The 24,211-nt window shown below is 36.5% G+C and overlaps 2 protein-coding genes across 15 annotated transcripts in view; both read right to left on the bottom strand.

Annotated features, from left to right (window-relative positions):
• FUT8 (fucosyltransferase 8) overlaps positions 1 to 24,211 on the bottom strand; it is a 311,734-nt gene that overhangs the window by 256,241 nt on the left and 31,282 nt on the right. For all 14 annotated transcript variants that reach the window (XM_078448128.2, XM_078448123.2, XM_078448134.2 and 11 more), the window contains exon 2: positions 6,369 to 6,466. The gene's annotated coding sequence lies outside the window, so the exon portion shown is untranslated. The remainder of the gene's footprint in view (positions 1 to 6,368; positions 6,467 to 24,211) is intronic.
• Positions 18,390 to 24,211, bottom strand: part of CHURC1 (churchill domain containing 1) — a 417,546-nt gene continuing 411,724 nt past the window's right edge. Inside the window, exon 4 of the mRNA XM_060620063.3 lies at positions 18,390 to 18,473. Within this exon, the coding sequence (XP_060476046.1) occupies positions 18,405 to 18,473 (69 nt within the window). The 3' untranslated portion in view covers positions 18,390 to 18,404. The remainder of the gene's footprint in view (positions 18,474 to 24,211) is intronic.

Genomic DNA, 24,211 nt, shown 5'->3' with positions numbered 1-24,211 from the left:
ACTATGTATTTTCAACATTATTCAAAGAAAGAATTCGAACAGTACTACAATGACTTACTCAAAACATAAGAAAAATCCAATGGAAGAAGAGACACTTACACCTAGAACTCCATCCAGCACCATGCACCACCTCACTAGACTATTACTATTCTCTAGTAAGAAGTTTTCTCAGATCCCATGACCACAGGAATATTATGATAGAGAAATGTGGGCAATGAAGGGAGAGCTACACTCTCATGCTCACTTCAGAAAAGGTTATTTCATTTTCTGAACTCAGCTGAGAGAGTACAGCAACAGCACATTTTTCTAAGTTCAAGTGAATTAACTGACCTGAAGAATGTCTCCCTTCCAAATATACTATTTCAAACTAACAGAAAAACAAAATATGGTTAAGTCAGAGAGATCAGGACTAACTGTATGTTTACCTAGTATCTTCATGAATGATCTTCACCCAAAAATAAAAAAAATCTTCTCCCATAAATAAGGCTACATTCACAGGTCAGAATCTATCATATCAGCATTTAAAGTATTCTCTATTTCCTTTTCTCATTTTGTCACTCCAACAAATTGAACACACACTCAACAATTACCAAACTTCAGAATCTGAGAGCTAGAAAGGCCCTTAGAGATCATTTGGTCCATTCCTCTTTTCTTCTAGACCTCCCCATTTACCTATTGAGACACTAATAGCTAGAGAAGACAGTAATTTTCTCAAGCTAGTTCATAGCAAGGTACAAACCAGAACCAAGGCAACTTGATTTCCGTACTGGTATTCTTTCCACTACATCATGCTGTTGTCAAAAACTCTGAAGAGCCTGAGATTTTATTCTAAATGCAAGTTAAGCAATCAGCTTGGACAGTGTCATGGATATTGAGAAACAAAATCATCTAGCCATACACAACTTAGATACTAAGGACTGAAACCACATACTCTTGTGTACTGGGTTGAATAATGTCCCTCCAGAATTCATTCATTGTGATCATAACCATATTTGGAAATCGGGTCTTTGCAGATATAATCAAGTAACATGAGGTTATAGTGAATTAAGGTGGGCTCTAATCCAATGACTGGTGTCCTTATAAGAGAAAAATTTTAATACAGATACGGAGGGAAGACTGCCATGTGAAGATGGAGGTAGAAATTAGAGTTATGCTGCTACAAACCAAAAAACACTAAGGACTTCTTGTAAACAACAAAAGTTAGGGATGAAAGGATTTTTTTAAGCCCGTAAGTGTGTGGTAATTTGTGATAGCAGTCCTAGAAAACTAATGTAACTACCTACACATACAACTTCCTGTGTATATTAACAAGACTTTATTAGGCCAATGTCCTCATTAGCATACCTCTACTATTCCAGAAGACTCTTGCATGAATATAACTTGATTGTTCATTATAGAAGCTTCAGGAAAGACCCATCAACTCTTCAACAAGAAACATCAACAATTTTCAAATCCTTGCTTTGCTGTTTCGCCAATTCTAAACTATTATATCATGGTATTCAATCCTAATCAGGCCCCATCATTACCACTGGAAGACTCAAATAAAATTTCAAATTCTCACATTTTAGCCTTGACTTTGCCCCTCTAAGATACCACCAAAGCTCTTGCAAGGTGGTATTCTCCTTCACAGCCTAAGCCATAAACTCGGCTTTGTTTTATCAGTAGGTTGTGTTAGTGATACCTGGTTAAATCAGCATCAGATAATCCTGGCAGAAGGTATGACACTCTTGGGTCAGAGACAAAGAAGTTTACTACTCAAAACAACAGTAGTGGCCAGAATATAATCTTTTGCACTGGTTCCCCAAGCTCTAATTCTTTTTTTTTTTTTTTTTTTTTTTTTTTATTTTAAAAATTTTTTTTTAACATTTATTTATTTTTGAGACAGAGAGAGACAGAGCATGAACAGGGGAGGGTCAGAGAGAGGGAGACACAGAATCTGAAACAGGCTCCAGGCTCCGAGCTGTCAGCACAGAGCCCGACGCGGGGCTCGAACTCACAGCCCTCACGGACCGCGAGATCATGACCTGAGCCGAAGTCGGCTGCTCAACCGACTGAGCCACCCAGGCGCCCCCCCAAGCTCTAATTCTTAAGTGGCAACACAAGGAGAGCCAGTGATGCCTGTACACACAGTAGGCTGTATTATAGGAGAAAAAAGCTGAGCTTATCCAATCTAAATCTTTCAAGGAGTAACAAACCCTATCTTTTCCCCCAAAGGGATTATCTTGATTATCCTGAACAGCAAAGAAATCTATCACCTGTCCTTATGGAAACACTATTTCTATCTACGTAGGCTGTTTGCTATACAAATTTCCTTAAAAGATAGCCCCCAACAAAAGCTGTCAATGCTTCTGCTCAGAATATGGACAGAAACACAAAAGACTCCTAAAGAATTGTCTCCAAATAGGTGTCCTCTTTGTCCTAAAAGGCTAGAAATTCTTAGGAAATCAGAATGAACATAGTATAACACAATAAGTATTACATGTTACAGGAGAAAAAAATTAGACCAAAGTATACTTTCTGTATAACTAAAACCACTTCAACTGAGTCACAATTTCTTAATATGCCTATACATCAAATACCCAAAAGTAAACACCTATGATATTATATTTATTTTAAAATGTTCCATTTCTAAAATAGTATCTCTAACAGGTTTTTTTTGCTAATTTTCTAGGTTTGGTAGCGCTCATGAGAAAAAGGAGCACTTTAATTATACCTGTAAACATGTTAATTAGTGAAATCCTCCAGAGCAGATTTTAGGATACTCAGATTTTCAACCAAAAAATCTAAGGTCCATATTTATCTGAAATGTTTGTGAAAATAGAGGTCTTATTTAAATTTTATACTTTTAGGAGTGCCTGGGTGGCTCAGTCAGTTAAGCGTCTGACTTCAGCTCAGGTCATGATCTCACAGTTCATGGGTTCAAGCCCCACGTCGGGCTCTGTGTTGACAGCTCAGAGTCTGGAGCCTGCTTTGGATTCTGTGTATCCCTCTCTCCCTGCCCCTCCCAACTAGCGCTCTGTCTCTGTCTCTCAAAAAATAAAATAAAAATGTTAAAAATAAATAAATAAATTTTATGCTTTTAAATTGATCTACATAAAAATGCTTTCACATAGTTATATTTAAACATCAACATCTTTTTTTGTATCTGTTTGAAAACTAAGATTGTATCTAATACCATTTCAATAGTGACCTGTTCTAACTTAAAGTCTGAAGTTAAAGTCTGAAAAAAGAAATTAAAAACTGAATTTTATAAACAATTTTATTTTTACTTTTTTACATTAATTTAAAACTTGGAGAGTGTTCTGCATCCTGGAGGGTGGGGGAGAAGCTATATTAGAATGTCTTCAGAATTGTCAAAAACTAAAATTTCCAAATAGTGTGCAGACATAAATAGTATTTTTAAACTGTAAACAACTTTAAATTGAGCAATTTAACTTTATCCCTACCCTTAGGTCAAGCAACAATCCCAGGATAAAGAAAGGCAGGATGATGAGTAAAATGAGCCACCACACTACATGTCTCCAGCTAGCTGTATGACTAAAAGCTTATCACTTCATCTCTCTAGGTCTCCTTTTTCCCATTTACAAAACACACACACATACACACACACACACACACACACACACACACACAGGCATTAACCTAAATGTTCCTCAAGGTCCATTTTGTGTAATAATTATGTGAGAAGCTTTTACCCTTCTGATAGGCTCCATTTTCTCATGCTTTAAGGAAATTCACTTTCTACTTTCTTGCCCTGCCAATCTTGTAGAATCCACCACAGATGCAAGGTATTCTAATGAACCCCAAGTAGTCCATGTATGGCTGAGACTAAACCATGCATTCAACAAGTTGTAATACTTGCTATCCTTCCTTCAGAAAATACCAAAATCTAAAACAATCACTGCTGACAAGAAGCTCAATCATCTAGGGGCACGTGAGTGGCTCAGTCAGTTAAGCGCCTGACTTTGGCTCAGGTCATGATGTCACACGGTTCATGAGTTCGAGCCCCGCTTCAGGCTCTGTGCTGACTGCTTCGAATTCTGTGTCTCCCTTTTTCTCTGCCCCTCCCCTGCTCACACTCTGTCTCTCTCTCAAAAATAAACAAACATTTAAAAAAAAAAAAAAAAGGAAGCTTAATCATCTAAGCCAAAACAATCTTGAGAAAGAAGACCAAAGCTAGAGGTACCACAATCCCTGATTTGAATCTGTACTACAAACCTGCAATAATCAAAACAGTATGGTTTTGGCCCAAAATCAGACTCCTCAATCAATGGAACAGAATAGAAAGCCCTAAAATAAACATAAGCTTAAATGGTTAATTAACCTATGACAAAGGAGGCAAGAATATATAATAGGGGAAAAGACAGTCTCTTCAATAAATGGTGTTAGGAAAACTGGACAGCTACATCCAAAAGAATGAAACTGAATCACTTCCTTATACTACACACAAAAACTCAAAATGGATTAAAGACCTCAATGTAATACCTGAAACCATAAAACTTAAAAAAAAAAAAAAAAAACAACAGGCAATGATCTCTTGGACATTGGCCTTAGTAATGTTTTTCAGGGTATGTCCCCAGGCAAGAGAAACAAAAGCAAAAATAAACAATTAGGATTACATCAAACTAAAAAGCTTTGCACAGTAAAGGAAACTATGAACAAAATGAAAAGGAAGCCTACTAAATGAGAGAAGATACTTGCAAATCCAATAAGGGTCTATATCCAATAAGGGGCTAATATCTAAAACATATAAAGAAGTCATACAACTCAAAACCAAAAAACAAACAATCCAATTAAAAATGGGCAGAAGACCTGAAAGAAGATATACACAAGGTCAACAGAAACATGAACATCACTAGTCATCGGAGAAATGCAAATCAAAACCACAATGAGATATCACCTTACACCAGTCAGAATGGCTAGTATCAAAGGAAACACACACACACACACACACACACACACACACACACACACACACAAGAAATAACAAGTGTTCACAAGAACATACAGAAAAGGAAACCCTTGTATACTATTGGTAGCATTGTAAATTGGTGGAGTCATTATGGAAAACAATATGGAGGTTTCTCAAAAAATTAAAAATAGAAATACCATTCAACACAGCAATTCCACTTCTGGGTATTTATCTACAGAAAATAAACATACTAATTCAAAAACATGTATGTACCCATATGTTTATTGCAGCATTATTTACAATAGCCAAGATATGGAAGCAACATAAAACTCCACTGACAGATGAATGGATAAAGAAGATGTGATATATATACACATATTACTCAGTCATAAAAAAAAATACTGAAATCTTGCCATTCATGACAACATGGATGGAGAGTACTGAGCTAAGTGAAATAAGTCAGATGGAAAAAGACAAATACCATATGATTTCACTTATACATAGAATCCAAAAAACAAAACACACAAACAAAAGAAACAGACTCATAAAAACTACCAGAGAACTGGTAGTTGCCAGAGAGGTGGCAGGAAAGGCAAAAGAGATGAAGGGGATTAAGAGGTACAAACTTCCAGTTATAAAATAATTAAGTCACAGGATGGAAAGTATAGCATAGGGAATGCAGTCAATATAATGTGATAAATTTGACTGATATAATCACCAAAAACTGGAAACTCTCCCAAAAGTCCATCAACTGGTAAATGGATAAACTAAATGATATATCACCATATAGCAGAACATAGCTCAGCAATAAAAAAAGAACAAATTACTAGTATACACAACATGAATGAATCCAAATGCATTACGTTAAGTGAAAGAAACTAGATTTCAAAAGCTACATACTAAATAATTCTAGTTAAATGACATACACGAAAAGGTAGACTATAGGGACAAAAAACAAATCAGTGGTTGCTAGGAGTTGCGGTAAAGGGAGAGGCTGACTACAAAGAGACAACATAAGTGAATTTAAAAGATTATGGTGACAAATATACATTTGTCAAAATTCCAAGATTAAACACTAAAAACAAATAATAACTTTAATGTAGGACTAAAATCTGGACAAGAATCCAACCTTTAAAAGTCAGCTATCAAAAATGTCAAAAAATTCTAAGATGAGTTGTTTATTTCAGCACCAAATATACCACACAACAATGCAAGTACAATGTACCATATTTAGCCATAAACAGGGAGTAAAACATTTTTATTTTATGTATTACAGATTACACATGGTACTCAGAAAATGTTTATTAACTAATACACAATTCAACAGAGGTTAGACTGACCTGGTCTTTCTACTTCACTGCTATACATATACATGGCTTCAAACACATAATTATCCATTTCTCAACATATTAATTTACAATTAGAACAGGGAAGTGCTGTCCACAAATATACTAACCTGAATTCGTTCAGTTAATCAATAAAGGCAATAGAACACTTTATCTTGAATGAAAATACCATCAGGGTCATGGGTACTCCCTCAGCAAAAGCAGCAACCTGGAACAACAAAAACAAATAAACAAATGAAATTGAGCCCTACTCAAAGTTCAGTTAGAATACCCTCAGTTATTATACCATTTAAAAAATTCCTTTTTCTCCCTTATAACATGTTATAACATGTGAAACTTTTGCAAGCAGTGTTTTTCTGCAAGCAGTGTTTTTCAAATCCCAATAAAGAACGGGTTTTTACTTTGCAAATTACAGTCAAACACAGTAACAGTGTCTTAATTTGCTCCATAGTTTATCTTAAAATAAGTCAGCACCTATAAAACTTACTGTGTGAACACAAAACCCTTTAATTTTGTCTACTTTTTAACATGTAGGACAATCAGAATTATCTCTCTTTTCAGACTAATGCTCAAAATCTTCTACAACCCTCACACCCCAATTAGCTCTACAACCTAATTTCTGACTATCTTCTACAGAAAATTCCATTCAAGCCAATTTAATTTGCTTGCTTTCCACAGAAAAATTTTGTCATTCTCTGCAACACACCATTCCTTCTTTTTAGAAGAGGGACTTTTTCTCCCTTATCCTCTTGGTGAATCAATGCATATCCATCAATTTTCTCAAAATCCAGCCCCTCCATTTCTCCCTGAGAGCTGATAAAATCACTCTGTACTCCATTAATCCTTGCCAGAATATGTTGCTGCCTTATACATGCGCCATCTCATGTGATCTTCTGATACGGGACCCTATCTCTTATTTCTTTTGCCTCCCAATTATATACTACCATGTTTGACACATAGAAAGTAATCATATGATTGACAAGTGAATGGTCTTAATAAAGATTCACACATCAAATGTTTACTAAGTACATATGTACAAGTCATTAAGTACAAAAAGCCAAGAATAAGATAGCAACACAATACATTCTTCGGAAATATGTCTTTCTGCCAGGTACTTTACTATTTATACATGAGATTTAGGACTGACATTATTATGAATTGTGAGAAGCAGTCTTTCTCCAATGACACCAAAGCCTACTGAAACCAATTTTTTGTGATTAGAGACAATATTGAACCAACTTCAACTCCTACTATTTTCATTTTAAATTCCAAAAGTCAAAAACCTATTCTGAGGCAGACCAGCTTATTAAGAACATTCAGTAAATTAAACTAAAAATAATAAGCACATTTGTATAGTGCTTTACTATTTACATTATCTCAACTGCTAGATCTGGTTGAAAAAAGACAAACTACTGCTAAGTTAACTACTCCAAGGGCCCATAAACAAACAATTCCTAAATGGCCATTAACTAGAAAAATCAGCTAAGGGCTCATCATCATTTCTTCCTAAACTTCACCCAAAAGGCTTTACCAACCTCCCACAATAATCCAGTAGTTTAGGATTTGTGCTTCTAGCCATTATGGTGTAACTGGTACCAGATTTACGCTCAGACAGTAAGCAACTACAAAACTAGAGAAAACATATGATGAAACAGTTTACAGACACTGGACAATAGTATAGCTATGCATTCCCTGAGTGAAGAAAACAAGCTAGATAAGCCCTATAAACACCTTGACTTTTTGCCAAGAGACATGTCTAGATACCACTGTAGGCAGGGAGCTTCAAAGCATAACACAGCAATCTCCTTAACTTGAAAAGACAAAGATCTAAGTTCAGTAAGTTATAGGTGGCAGGAATTACTGGAATAATATACCACAGAGGAGACATTATGCAAAAAAAAAGCCCCATCTATGTAGGGGTCCACTTGAGTCTGACTTAATACTCATCTACACACAGAGTAAAATCCATGAGGCCAGGCAAAAAGCAACAGCTGGGGAACTAAAAAAAATGAACAAGCAGAGCTGAGGACATTGGAGGTTCCATCCAACCAGAGTAGAGAGAGACCTTGTATACTCTGGGCAATAAGGAGAGACCTCAGCATGGCTAAATCAGTCCTAGAATAAAGACTAGGGGCCCCGCAGTCGGTAAGTATCCCACTCTTTTCCAGCTCATGATCTCAGGTCATGATCTCAGGTTTCATGGGGTCGAGCCCCATGTTGGGCTCTGCACAACAGTGTGGAGCAAGCTTGGGATTCTCTCTCTCTCTGACCCTCACCACCCCCACTCTCAAAATAAAGTAAAAATAAACATTAAAAAAAAAAAAAGACAACTCTCTAATGAACCCAAAAGAGCTTAAAAACAAATCTTGAAGGAACAACCCAACCCTCAATTTAACATCTGTAACCAGATGATTAGCCAAATAGAAAACCTCATTATTTACAAGGCATCAGGTAAAGTATTCAGAAAGGTTCTGCCTCAGTAGTGGGGCAATTAGATTAAGTGATCCCACTCAACAAAGATTAAAAGCAATACCTTAAAGGATCAAACACCTTCCAAGTAATTTCAATATATTCCAGAAAAAGTTTGAAGACTATTTACAGGAATACAAAAATATCCAGCACCCAACAAGGTAAAATTTGCAATGTCTCCTTTTACATGCCTGACAAGCATCAACTGATTTCCAAGCAAGTTTTTGAAAAATAAGAAAAAGGAAATAGAGCCATAATGAGTAAAAATATCAATCAAAACCAGCCTAGATATGACACAGTTGATAAGATTAGGAAACTAGGACATTAAAAGTTGTTATAAATGTATTCCATATGTTCTAGAAACCAGAAAAAAAGTTGACTACATTTTAAGTAAAGACAAAAAAAAAAAAAAAATAAGACCCAAATCAAACATCTAAAAATGACAACCAGAATGTTAGAGATGCTCTACCTGACACTCAGCGAATAATGAGATTTTCTTCTCTGATGGATCCAGACTCTATTCCTGGTGTTGTATGTGAGCTGTAAGTATTGTATTGTGCCCTCAATTCCTTTTGAGTGGTTCTTCCTAGCCTTAAGTAGTTCCCTCAAAGGCATGCACTGATTAGTACTCAACTGAATTCTTGAAAGGAACCTCTAGAGATCTGCCCAATTCTCTTGCAGCTCTCTCTTCTCAGACATTCTGCCCTGTGAACTCTAGGTGCCTTGGCTCCCCACAGCTTCCCAGCTCCATCTCTTCAACTCAGTAAGATTTCTTGGCTCCTCTGGGTTCTACTGACCTGCTCCATGCCTAGAAACTCTCTCCACGCTAGAGCAATCTTAAGTCTCACCTAGTTTGTTTCCTGTCTCTCAGGGATCAAAGTCTTTTGTTGCCTGATGGCAAATGTCTTAAAAACTGTTGTTTCATATTTTTTATCCAGTTAGTTGTTTCAGGCGGAAGGATACCAATTCCTGCTGGTCCATCTTGGCTGGAAGCACTATATTAACCATTTTAAAGGGGAACTATGAGCTAAATTAACTTTGTGATAGCACTGAACACTGAAATTTTCCAAAATTAGATGTATCCAATTGACACCACTCATACATTAATAAGTTATCCGAAAGCATGTAATAAATGCATAATATGTGGTAACAAAAACATTAGTAACCATGAAGGTGAAATACCGGCTGTTTGCAAAGAATAAACAGCACCCAGTAAGAAAAACAATGAGGGGCGCCTGGGTGGCTCAGTCGGCTGAGCGTCCGGCTTCGGCTCAGGTCATGATCTCACGGTTTGTGAGTTTGAGCCCCGCGTCAGACTCTGTGCTGACAGCTCAGAGCCTGGAGCCTGTTTCGGATTCTGTGTCTCTCTCTCTCTGCTCCTCCCCTGCTCATGCTCTGTCTCTGTCTCTCAAAATAAATAAATATTAAAAAAAAATTAAAAAAAAAAAAGAAAAACAGTGAAAAGCTATTTGTTGGATATGTCTTTAATAGCCAATGCAACTAATCTAGAGAGTAAGGTCTTCTACCTGAAAATGAAGGAAGATTACCTCTCATATGCTGCTGAAGTTGCATGCGGTCAAGATTTAAAAAAAAAAAAAAAAGGTAATTCCCAAGGAGCTTACAGAGAGGCTTTTAATATGAGCAAGAAAGAGATGCAACCCACACACCCAATCTGCCTGGGGCTGGCTCTTAACTTTTTTGTATTTTACTATGAGATCCTTAATAATCCAAGCTTGCCTCCACACTGGCTAAAATGGCTTTTGATGAGGCCACTTCAGAACTTGATATACTGAATGAAGCCTCATCCAAAGACAGTGCCCTCACCATGAAGTTGCTTAGAGACAACCTAACATTATGGACATCAGACACTGCAGGAGAAGAATGTGGTGCTGCAGAAGGAGCAGAAAACTAAATGCATATAGAGGATTATCCTTCTTCACCTCAAGAAACCTTATTCCATTTGAATTTCCTATAGTAAAGAATCCCATTCACATGTATGGAATCAAATGCTTATAGTCTTCACACTGCAGCTTTGGGAAAACTCCATCCCTTGATTTGTGTTTGCCTCGGCCTTTCTGGTGTGCAGTTACTGCTGTAGAAAAGTATTGACAGGGGCGCCTGGGTGGCTCAGTCAGTTAAGCATCCGACTTCAGCTCAGGTCACGATCTCGAGGTCCGCGAGTTCGAGCCCCGCGTCGGGCTCTGGGCTGATGGCTCAGAGCCTGGAGCTTGCTTCCGATTCTGTGTCTCCCTCTCTCTCTGCCCCTCCCCCGTTCATGCTGTGTCTCTCTCTGTCTCAAAAATAAATAAATGTTAAAAAAAAAATTTTTAAAAAAAGAAAAGTATTGATAGCTTCAATTCATATAAACATAAGTAACTTCCAAACACTTACATACAAGACTAAAAATGTATCTGGTATTCAAGTAATCTGAACCAGTTCTGCAAGTAACTGTGTTTTGTATTACTGTGAAGATAAGAAAATGTAGTTAATTATAATTTAAAGAGTCTTCTATATAACTTAATTTCCATTAAGTTATATTCCCTCTCTTACTCTTTTCGAGAGTTTCACCCTTTGAGTAAGCAACTTTTCTGCGTTCTTAATGTACTCCTTTTTGGTAGGAATCCAGAAGTATGAGATTAAATGAAAAAGCATTTGACATTTCTGGGCTGGCTGTCACAAACTGAAATGCCTCCTGTATCCTGTATATGATTGAGGTCTTCTATGTCTATGACAACAGGAGTTTCCTTATTCACTCTCCATTTGCTATTTATGTTGACAACCTCCCTTCCCGATGAAATTGACTTACACCTCCTACCTTTATAGTTCTGGTATTCGCTTCAGTATGTAACATAAGTAGCATGTTGCCACTAAGATGCAAGCATTGCTTTTGGCAAGTTAAAGTGCGTGTCACTTCTTAATACACTAGAAAGGGGAAATAAAGTACACAAGTCCACACCTACAACTCTGGTACTTTTCCATGCAGATTTGTCCACATGTGAGAGGGTGTCCAGTTTGTCTAGTGATTGTTATTTAGAGAATTGGACCACTATTGTGTGGTCATTGACTGTGGTCCCAAAATAGCCTTGTGAAAACGTTATGCCTAACTTAACAGCACAGTAACATACAATAAAATAACTTTTTTTAAAACAGGGGAGCCTGGGTGGCTCAGTCACTTAAGCATCCAACTCTTGACTTCAGCTCAGGTCATGATCTCATGGTTCGTGAGTTTGAACCCCGCATCAGGCTCTGCTCTGAAGGCATGGAGCCTGCTTGGGACTGTCTCTTTCTCTCTCTCTCTGACCCTCCCTGGCTCATGCGCTCTCTCGCTCTCTCTCTCTCTCTTTTTCAAAAAATAAACTAAAATAAATGTTTTAACAACAAAAAAAGAGATTCCTTTATAGTTATTATCCTTTCAACTAGTCTGAAATCAGAAGGCAAAATACTAAAATTTCCATCAGTTGTAATAACATCCTTCCTTTTAAATTCCCATGGTAGTTTGAATTTCCAAATATTTTTCAATATGCCTTACATTGAATTTGGCTGTTTCCCCACCCCAATCTCCACAAGATGGTGTACACCATGAAAGCCAAGACCATGTGTAGTCATTTTCATATCCTTTGGTTTCTAACGCAGTGCCTTGACACACTGTGTTATACATTGACATTAGTATTTAACATTTTCTGCTCACCAATATCCCTTCTACCCAACTCAAGGATATTGCAAGGATCAAACAATAATATTTGTCAGAGTGCTTTGCAAAATAAAAATGTTTTACAGATGTCAGATGAATTTTATTTCATTATCTATGATTATTCCAAATCTTAGCTGGCAAGTAGCAGAATGCTCCAGGGAATGAAAAGGAAGTGACCCTCATGATTAGCATGAGTTTGATGGTGGCTCTGCAACCTCCTTTATTCTGTCCCCTTTACTACAGATTGGAAAGTCCACTTAGTCATGATATAAGTCATCACCCAACACCATCCCAGCCCCTACATCATCTGGCATTTTTATGGTTTCCAGCACCAGATCCAGTTCTAGCTCCCAATCTACAGTTCATAATGATTGGCCTTTTTGCTACAATCTTCTACCAGGCCCTTCCCTTACTGGGAACAAACCCAGTACAGAAAAAACCAACAAGGCAGAGGCTTATGACCTAACATTATCTCTGAGATGTTGAATAAAAAATCACTTATGGCTCTATGCCTTTTTTAAATATTTTTTAATGTTTAGTTATTATTTTGAGAGGGAGAGAAAGAATGAGCAGGGGAGGGGAAGAGAGAGAGAGGGAAACACAGAATCTAAAGCAGGCTCCAGGCTCTGAGCTGTCAGCACAGAGCCCGATGCAGGGCTCAAACTCATCCACCAAGAGATCATGACCTGAGCCGAAGTCGGATGCCCAACCGACTGAGCCACCCAAGCACCCCATCTGTGCCTTTTAAAAAAATACAAGTATAAATATGTAACAATGCCTTAGCTGCACTTTAAGTAGGATATGAGGAACCCAGGATCTTGTGACTTTCAAGATTATCGTAACTCTCAAGAACACATTCTGGCATTGAGGTAAGAATCCTAAAACAGAAATGAGTCTTCAAATGTCGTCCCAGCTCTAAGTATCAATTTACTACATGATTCTAGATCTAACATATCACTGCCCTAGATTTCTAGTTATTTTTATACAAATGAAAGAACTAGAATAAACTGTAAATGTCTCTTGCAACTCTAAAATTCTGGGAGTAAAAGCCCTATACCTTCTAGGAACCATCAAAATTCTTATTTAAATACCCATTAATCTTTATACCTTGCTACTAGACATGACTTCTTCCCCAACAATTCTAAATAATTCATTTAGACAAGATATGATTCAAGTAACCAGTTCTAAAAGCAATTGTTTTCTTTAATCTTTCGCTAAAAAATTTCTTTCCCGTCCAAAAATTTCTTTTTGTTTCATTATTCTAAATCAGAGATGTTTTCCTCTAACTTTACCATCAAATACACAGTGATTATACCTCCCTAATTTTCTGGAAACTGAAAACTACAGCTTATATTCACGAAGTTCAGCAATAAATTCACATAAAATTTACTTTCCAAAACCAATCCGGGATACCTTCAATTCTACTACATTAAAAACAATTTTTTTTCATTTTAAAACAGTTTTATATTACAGCTAAGTTGCAGCATACAAAGTGTTTCCATATACCACACACCCAGATTCCCCTATTGTTAACATTTTATATTACTACGGAACACTTGTCACAATTAATGAAAAAATGTTATTATTACTAATGAAACTCCACACTTTATCCAGATAAATATAGTAAATATCAAAAAGTTTTCAAAGCAAACTTTTTTAAAGATTTTGCTATTTTAAAATCTTTATTTTATTTATTTTTTTAAATGTTTATTTATTAATTTTGAGAGACAGAATGCACACACACAAGCAGGGGAGGGGAAGACAGAAGGAGAGAAAGCATCTCAAATAGATTCTGTGCTGTCAGTGCAGAGCCCGACACAGGGCTCAATCCCAGGAACTGCAAGTTCATGACCAGAGCTGAAATCAAGAGTTGGACACTGAACCGACTGAACCACCCAGGTGCCCCTCGAAGCAAATTATTAAAAAGAGCAATGAAAATGTAATTCAACATAATGAATGCCACACAGTAAACAGAATACACATGGTAAACAAAATAAAATAAATATTTGTCAGGAGCTAAAATCTAGCATATCGTTGTCAATAATAAATGCAAAGAGCTTAACTCCTCCACTAAAAGAAAAAAGATTATTTTAGATTGGCTCATGAAGTAAAACTCAATTGTATACTTACATTACAAGCAACACCTAAAACAAAGTAATGAAGAAACATTAAAAGGAAATATATGAGCAAAAGTAAAATGGGCAAATACAATCAAAATGAAAGCAGTGGTTATGATCTTAATAACTGACAAAAAACACCTAGCCCCAAAAGACACCTAGCAAGACAAAGTACAACTTTTTTTATTCTAAAAGACAAATAAATTGGGGAGCCTGGGTGGCTCAGTCGGTTAAGTGTCTGACTTCGGCTCAGTTCATGATATCGCAGTTCGTGGGTTCCAGCCCCGTGTCAGGCTCTGTGCTGACAGCTCAGAGCCTAGAGCCTGCTTTGGATTCTGTGTCTCCCTCTCTTTCTGCCCCTCCCCCACTCACAGTCTGTCTCTCTCTCTCTCAAAAATAAAACATTAAAATAAATAAATAAATAAATTTTAAGAGACAAATTAACAATGAGGAAGATAAATCAATTATGAATACTTTTGCACCAAAGAGCCCCATCACAAGCTTTATAAAAAAAAAAAAGTCTACAGTAGCTGTATGAAAAAATTAATACAAACAGAATAATAGTAGGTGAAGCCACAGAAGACCAAAGCAATGTAATCAGTAAGGTAAATTACTATACCATATTGAACTTACTATATTGTTTTCTCTATCACAGCACAAAGCTCAATCTCTTTTCAAGTGGATATGGACTATTCACAAAAACTGATCATATATAAGGTCATACAGAAAATCTCAGTAAGTTCAACAATAATAGAAATAACACAAATTATGTTCTCTGATCACAGCGCAATAAACTACATATGAAAAATAACAATAAAAAGTCCTTACTCCTGCAGGTTAAAAAATGTTATTTTAAACATCTTTTGAAGGAAATAGAAAACAACAAAACTGTAAGTATATGAAAAAATAAGATAAATTTCAAATGGATCAGAGATGGAAATATAAAAATTAAAACCATGAAAGTCCTGCAAGAAAACATGGATGATTTCAAGTATAACCTGGGAATGAGGAAAGTCAGTCTAGCAGTGATTCAAAATCCAAAGGTAAAAGATAGCATTTTTAATTAATAAAGTCAACAATAAAAACCCTTTTTCAAAGTATACATGGCCAAAAGACCCTCAAAACTATAAGTAAAGGCAGAAAACAAACTGTGAGAAAAATGTGGCTGCTAAGCATTACTGCATACTTGACTTGCAGCCAGTCCAAACTCAGATGTGCTGTTGAGTATGAAATACACACAAGATTTTGAAGACTTGGTACAAAAAAGAATTCAACTATCTCATTAATAATTTTTATACTGACTACATGCCAATGATAATACTCATTTTGAGTGTTGAAATGACAGGATTTTAAATATAAGTGGTAATATTTGGATATTTATAATTAATTATTGTAATTAAAATTATATTTTTATTTTTTATTGTGAAATTTAAATTTTCTAGTAGCCACATGTGGCTCACATTACATTTCTATCAGATAGCACTAATTTATATTGTGATCCAATAATCCCCCAACTCTGCAGCCATCCTAAAGATACACTTTCACAAATACAATATAACATATGGAGAAGGTTATTCCAACGAGACATCATTTGCAATGGAAAAGATTAGAAATACACCAACAAGGTCTGGATGCATAAACTACAATATACTAGCACAGTGAATATTATATAGCTGTAAAAAAGAATGAAGAGGACCTCTATGCATATATGCTCTCCAGTATATATACTGTTATGTAAATACAAGTAATGTACAGAACAAATACAAAGTATGCCAGCTTTTAAGAAAAAAAATATAGATTATATATATATATATTTTAAAACAAAATACTGGAAATACCAAAATTAATAAAAAGTTACTTGTAAAAGGCAAGGAAGAGAATGGGACCAAAAGGAGGAGATATGGGTAGAAGAATGTTTATCTAAGCTTATATTATTAATTAGTTTTGATTTTTGAACTAAATACATGTTTTACATAGTTAAGAATAAAATTAAATCAAAAGGCAGGGGGTAGGGAGCATGGTACCTGGGTGGCTCAGTTGGTTAAGCGTCCACTCTTGATTTCAGTGCAGGTCATGATCTCACAGTTCGTGGGATCAAGTCCCGTGTTGGGCTCCATGCTGACAGCCTGCTTGGGGTCCTCTCTCCCTGCCTCTCCCTTGCTCATGCTCTCTCTCTCTCTCTCTCTCTCTCTCTCAAAATAAATATAAATAAACTTTAAAAAAATTAAATCAAAAGGAAAAACAAAAGCCCCAAACAAATGATCTTAAATACATACGGAGTTGGTAAAATAACTACACACAAAAAAGAATTATTTAAAATGACTCTGAAAGACAGCACTCTAGCTACAGATATATAGCTAATATAGGTATATTAGCAGAATATATTCTAAAGAGAAGAACTACTAAAGAAATCTTGAAATTCAGTTTTATGATTTTATGATAATTATAATTCTGGTGTGATTTGTGAACAATTTTTCTGCAACATGTACAATAAACCAAATAGATAAATATGTTATTAGGAACTAAGATATTTAGTATGGTGGGGAAAACATAAAATGAAAAAAATTAATACAAAATAGACTCTATTGTTAAGTTTGAATTGATGTATGAATTTAATTTTTTAAAAATATATCTATTTCGGGGAGCCTGGGTGACTCAATCAGTTAAGCATCCAACTTCAGCTCAGGTCACGATCTCACAGTTCATGAGTTCGAGCCCCACGTCGGGTTCTGTGCTGACAGCTCAGAGCCTGGAGCCTGCTTCAGATTCTGTGTCTCCCTCTCTCTCTGCCCCTCCCCCACTCATGCGCGCGCGCGCGCTCTCTCTCTCTCTCTCAAAAATAAACATTAAAAAAAATTTTTAATATATCTATTTCTTAGTTTTGTCCAGTAAGACATCTTAGAAGCAATGACATGACCCTGAAAAATTAACCTCTAGCACCCAAATCATGGTATCTAAATTTTAAATACATACATACATACGTGAATCTATCTATCTACCTACCTTGTTCTCATATCTGAAGCGGGGAATATATAAAGTAAGCCTGAGACATCATTTTATGTCTAACATAAAGAGTTCAAAGTCCAACAAGGGCCCAACAACAGAATACACATATACACACACACACACACACACACACACACACAGAGTAAGCTTGGGGCACCTGGGTGGCTCAGTCAGTTAAGTGTCCGACTTCAGCTCAGGTCATGATCTCACGGTTCATGAGTTCGAGCCCCGCGTTGGGCTCTGTGCTGACAGCTCAGAGCCTGGAGCCTGCTTTAGATTCTGTGTCTCCCTCTCTCTCTGCCCCTTCCCTGCTCACACTCTCTCTGTCTCTCAAAAAGAAATAAATGTTAAAAAAAAAAAAAAAAAAAAAGTAAGCTTGAAGGGGCTCCCACTGGCCAAATCTGAATATCAAATCAAAAGCTATAAATAATTATAAAACATTAAATAAATAAAAATCAATGAGACTATGCATCAAAACCAAATGGAAATGGAGGGAAGTTCCACGTTCAATAGACTAGAATAAGCTTGTCCAGACCAATCCTCCTGCAGATTACAATTATAAAACTTGAAAAAATACGAATGACAATAACATCTGAAGGCATAGGAACACGAACAGAAGCAGATTCTGGAGGGCAGTGTATTGTTGGGGAAAAAATGGCATTCTTGCCCAAAACATGGCAGCAGTAAATACATTGTACACAGCCTGAGGGCAGGCCACAGTCAGTGGCCACACAAAGAAAATAAAATTTCCATGGGGCGCCTGGGTGGCTCAGTCGGTTAAGCGTCCGACTTCGGCTCAGGTCACGATCTCGCGGTCCGTGAGTTCGAGCCCCTCGTCGGGCTCTGGGCTGATGGCTCAGAGCCTAGAGCCTGCTTCCGATTTTGTGTTTCCCTCTCTCTCTGCCCCTCCCCCGTTCATGCTGTGTCTCTCTCTGTCTCAAAAATAAATAAACGTTAAAAAAAAATTTTTTTAAAAATAAAATAAAATAAAATTCCCAAAGAGACTCACAATTTTTTTTTTTATGTTTATTCACTTTTGAGAGACAAAGAGAGACAGAATGTGAGCAGGGGAGGGGCAGAGAGAGAGGGAGACACAGAAACTGAAACAGGCTCCAGGCTCTCAGCTGTCAGCACAGAGCCCAACGCGGGACCCAAACTCACAGTGAGATCACGACCTGAGCTCGAAGTTGGACGCTCAACCGACTGAGCCACCCAGGCACCCCGAGACTCCCAATTTTTAATTGCAGTGTTATCTTTTAGAATACCAGATGAAGCTTCCAAAGCAACTGCCAACACTGGAAAGTGAAGGGGAAATTCCAGAAAAGTCAGAAAGTTAAGTCATAAAACCTACGTATAACTCTGCCCAAATCTTTGGAGGACCAACTGACTGACCAATGAGCTGCATATATGCAGGACAGATACCAGCCAATGATTGGAAAAAAAAAAAAACAAAAAAACTGACAATTCAACTGCCTCCTAAGATACAGTTTGCAGTATGAGTACAACCAAATTAACTGCCTGCTAACACAAAGACATCAGCCCTTTTATGGAGGAATGTAACGGAATCTATAACATTCATAACAAGATGAAAACTCAAAATTAATTTGACAAAGGTCAAAAAAATGAGACCAAACAACAAACCAAAAAATAAAATACCAACCTTGTAGAATCGGATGTTGGTACCAATCAACAAAGATTTTATTTTTTTTTTATTTTTTTTAATGTTTTCTTTATTGTTGAGAAACAGAGTACAATCAGGGGAGGGAGAGAGAGAGAGACAGAGGATCTGAAGCAGGCTCTGCACTGATAGCAGCAAGCCCAATGTGGGGCTCAAACTCGTGAACCACGAGATCATGACCTGAGCCGAAGTAGGATGCTCAACTGACTGAACCATCCAGGCGCCCCAATAAACAAAGATTTTAAAAGAACTATTATAAATATGTTCAATGAAGAAAGAAAAATATGTTCACAAAGAAACAGAAACCATAAAAAAAAAATTCTGTAAAAGAGTATCTACAACAAGGAGAACATACTGGAGATGATATAGCAAAGAGTCAGTGAACCTAAAGTTAGATCAATAGTAACTTAACTTTCCCAGAACTTACTTGTCGTATAACCGAAAGTATGTACCCTTTGACCAACATCTCATTTCTGCCACCCCCTAGCCCCTGATAACCACCATTTCACTCTGTTTCTAGTTCAGCTTTTTCAGATTCCACATATGCAATTCAAGTACCTATAATGTCTGATATGCAGTATTTGTCTTTCTCTGACTTATTTCACTTAGCATATAATGCTCTCAATGTCCATCCATGTGTCACAAATGATAGGATTTCCTTCTTTCTCATGGTTGAATAACATTCTAAAGGGTGTGTGTGTGTGTGTGTGTGTGTGGACACATTACACACACACACACACACACACACACACACACACACACAGTATATACATACCATATCCCTTTTATCCATTCATATGATAACAGGTTGTTTCCATATCTTGACTACTGTAAATAATGTTGCAATGAACATGAGAGTGCAGGTATCTCTTCAAAATCCTGTTTTCACTTCCTCTGGATATATACCCAGAAGTAGAATTGCTGCATCATATGGTAGCTCTATTTTTAATTTTATACAGTTTTCCATGATGGGTGTACTAATTTACATTCCCACCAACAGTTCACAAAGTTTCCTTTTTCTTTTTTCCTTTTTTTTTTTTAAGTTTATTTATTTTGAGAGAGAGAGCACACAAGCCAGGAAGGGAAAAAAAAGAGAGAGGAAGAGAGAGAATCCCAAGCAGGCTCTGCATCGTCAGCACAGAGCCCATGCAGGGCTAGATCTCACAAACTGTGAGATCATGACCTGAGCCAAAATAAGAGCCAGACGCTTAGCAGACTGAGCCACCCAGGCGCCCCAGGTTCCTTTTCTCCATAGCCCTACTAATACCTGTTGTATCTTGTCTTTTTGATAATAGCCATTCTAATAGATAGGAGTTATATCTCATTGTGATTTTGATTTGCATTTCCCTAGCAATTATAATGTCAAGCATCTTTTCATATAACTAGGCCATTTGTATGTCTTCTATGAAAAAATGTCTATTAAGTTCTTTTGCCCATTTTGTAACTATATTAAAAAATGCCTTTTGCTACGGAGTAGTTTAAGTTCTTTATGTATTTTGGATATTAAACCCTTATCAGATATATGACTTCGAAATACTTTTTCCCATTCCATGGTTGAGGTTAGTTCCTTCTTCTACTCTCCATTTGCTAACAGTTTTTATCATGAAAAGATGTTATATTTTGTCAAATACTTTTTACACATCTACTGAGATAATATGTTCTTTATCTTCTATTAACTTAATGTATCACATTTATTGATTTGTATATCTTGAATCATCTTTGCATCCCAGGGATAAATCCCACTTGATCATAGTGTATGATCCTTTTAATATACTGCTGAATTTGGTTTGGCAATATTTTATTAAGGATTTTTACATCTATGTTCATCAGGAACACTGGCCTGTAGTTTTCTTTACTTGTAGTGTCTTTGTCTGGCTTTGGTATCAAGGCAATGCTAGCCTCACAAAAGGAGTTTAGGAGTGTTTCCTCCTCATTTTTTTGTAAGAGTTTGAGAAAGATTGATATCAATTCTTCTTTAAACATTTGGTAGAATTCACCAGAAAAGCCATCTGGGACTGGAATTTTATTTGTTGAGAGGTTTTTGATTACTAATTAAGTCTCCTTACTAGTAATTGGTCTGTTCAGATTTTCTATTTTCATGATTCAGTCTTGGTAAATTGTATGTTTAGGAGAATTTATCCATTTCTCTAAATTGACCAATTTGTTGGTCTATCATTGTTCGTAACAATCTTATGATCCTTTGCATTTCCATGGTATCAGTTATAACATCTCCTTTCATTTCTGATTTTGAGTCCTGTCTCTTTTTTTCTTGTTGAGTCTAGCTAAGGGTTTATCTATTTTATCTTTTAAAAAAATAGTTCTTAGTTTCATTGAACTTTTCTATTTTCTTTCTAGACTCTATTTCATTTATTTCCACTCTGATGTTTAGTATTTCTTTTTTTCTACTAATTTTGGGTTTAGTTTACCCTTCTTTTTCTAGTTCACTGAGGTATAAAGTTAGGTTGTTTATATGAGTTTGTTCTTTTTTTTAAGTTTATTTATTTTGAGAGAGCTAGAGCGTGCGCACAAGCAGGGGAGGGGCAGAGAGAGGAAGAAAGAGAATCCCAAGCAGGCTCCTCGCACTGTCAGCGCAGATCCTAATTCAGGGCTCAAACCCACGAACCATGAGATCATGATCTAAGCTGAAATCAATTGTTGGAGGCTCAACCACCTGAGCCACCCAGGTACCCCCTTTCTTTTTTCTTAATGAGGGTGTTTACATTACTATGAACTTCCCTCTTTAAAACTGTTTTTGCTGTATCTCTTAAGTTTTCGTATGTTATTTTTCCATTTTCTTTTGTTTCAAGGTAGCTTTTTATGTGACTTGTTGTTTAGTAGTTATGTTGTTTCATCTCCACATATCTGAACTTTCTAGTTTTCTTTCTGTAATGGAGTTCTAGTTTCACACCATTGTGGGTATGAGAAGATGCTTCATATAGTAGAGCTATTTTGTATGACACAGTAATAGTAGACAAGTGACATTACATATTTGTCAAAGTCCATAAAATATACAACACAAAGAATGAACTCTAATGTAAACTATGGACTTTAGTTAATAATAATGCATTGATATTGGTTCGTCAATTATAACAACTGTGTCACTCTAATATAAGATACAAATAACGGGAGCAGTGGGTATAATGTGAGAACTATGTACTTTGTGATAAATTTTTCTGCAAACCTAAAAGATCTCTAAAAAAAATTAAATATTTGTTTAAAAGATGCCATAAGCAAAATCAAAAGACAAGTGAAAAATTGAGAGAAACTCTAAACAACATATCTTACAGACAAAAATCTATTATCCCTAGTATAGACAGAATTCTTAAAAGCTGAGAGAAAATGAAACCAAAAACTTGATAGAAAAACTGGCAATAGATAATTCACAAATAATAAAATACATAAAAACTGCCCTTAAACATATGAAAAATGTTCAACCTCACTTGTTATGTTGACCTACCACTTTTTAACCTATCCTCCCAAATTTTAAAATATCCTGCTGCCAAAACTACAGGAAAACAGACACTCTCATAAATTGCAGTAATAGTATAAATAGGTACAATGCTAATGGAGGAGAATTTAGCAATATCTAACAAAACTCACAGAGCATTTACCTTCTGGCTTAGCAATTTCACTTCTAGAAATTTACCCTAAAAAACCCCAACAGTACACAAACATATATGCACAAGGTTATTCACTGCAGCATTGCTTTTAATTGCAAATTAATGGAAAAACCCTAAATGCAAAATATCCTAAATTGGAGCAGGGTTGAATAAACATCCATATAATCAAGTACTATGCAACCATAGAAAGATGATGAAGATAGCGACTTCCTGAATATATTAAGAGAAAAAATAAAAGGGCCCAAATATTTATTGTATGCAAATATTTTAGTAAGAAAGAGAATTAAGAAAATATCCATGGATCAGAATAAAATAAAATAAAGATTTAAACAAGAAAATTATAAGACCAGGGGCACCTGGGTGGCTTAGTCAGTTAAGGCCTCCGACTCTGGCTCAGGTCATAATCTCACAGTTTGTGAGTTTGAGCCCCACATTGGGTTCCATCGTGCTGATGGTGCAGAGCCTGTTTGGGATTCTCTCACTCTCTCACTCTCTCTCTGCCCCTTCAGTGTAATCTCTTGCTCTGTCTCTAAAAAAAGAAAAAGAAAGGAAGGGAGGGAGGGAGGGAGGGAGGGAAGGAAGGGAAGGAGGGAAGGAAGGAGGAAGGGAAGAAGAAAGAAAGAAGGAAAGAAAATTATAAGACTGGTTACTAACAAAGGATGTGTATCAGTTTCTTGTAGCTGCTGTAACAATTTATCACATACCTAGTAGCTTAAAACAACAGAAGTTCATTCTCTCACAGTTCTGAAGGCCAGAAATCCAAAATCAGTTTCACTGAGCCAAAATGAAGGTATCAATAGGTCCTCACTCCCTTAGGAGGCTCTAGGAAGGAATCTATTCCTTGTCTCTTCCAGCCTCTGGTGGCTGTCAACACTTCTTGGCTGTGGCTGTTATCGCTCCAATCTCTGCCTCTATGATCATATTGCCTTCTCCTCCTCTATGTCAAGTCTCTCTCTGCTTGCCTCTTACAAGAATATATGTGACTGCATCATGTAGGGCCTATCCAGGGCCTTACTGGATAGAATATATGTGATATAGAATATATCTATATTAGATACTGGATAGAATATATGTGACTGCATCATGTAGGGCCTATCCAGGGCCTATCTCAAGAGCCTTAACTCAACTTAATCACATCTACAGAGGCCCTGTTTTCATGTAAGATAACATTCACAAGTTCCAGAGATTAGTTTATGCAAGTCTCATGCATGTCTTTTGGGAGGTCATTGTTCAGAGGGTGTATGAAAATGGAGTGAAGAGATGGGGGAATGACACTTCTGAGTATACTTTTTTATATAGTTCTGACTCCTGCTAATGAACTCCTATAGTTCTCAACCATATGAATGTTTCACATATCCAAAAAAGTAAAACA

The sequence above is a fragment of the Panthera onca genome, chromosome B3, assembly GCF_046562875.1.
Source record: "Panthera onca isolate mPanOnc1 chromosome B3, mPanOnc1 haplotype 2, whole genome shotgun sequence".
Taxonomy (NCBI): domain Eukaryota; kingdom Metazoa; phylum Chordata; class Mammalia; order Carnivora; family Felidae; genus Panthera; species Panthera onca.
Note: the sequence above shows the minus strand (reverse complement) of the source record. Positions and strands in the feature narration are given on the sequence as shown.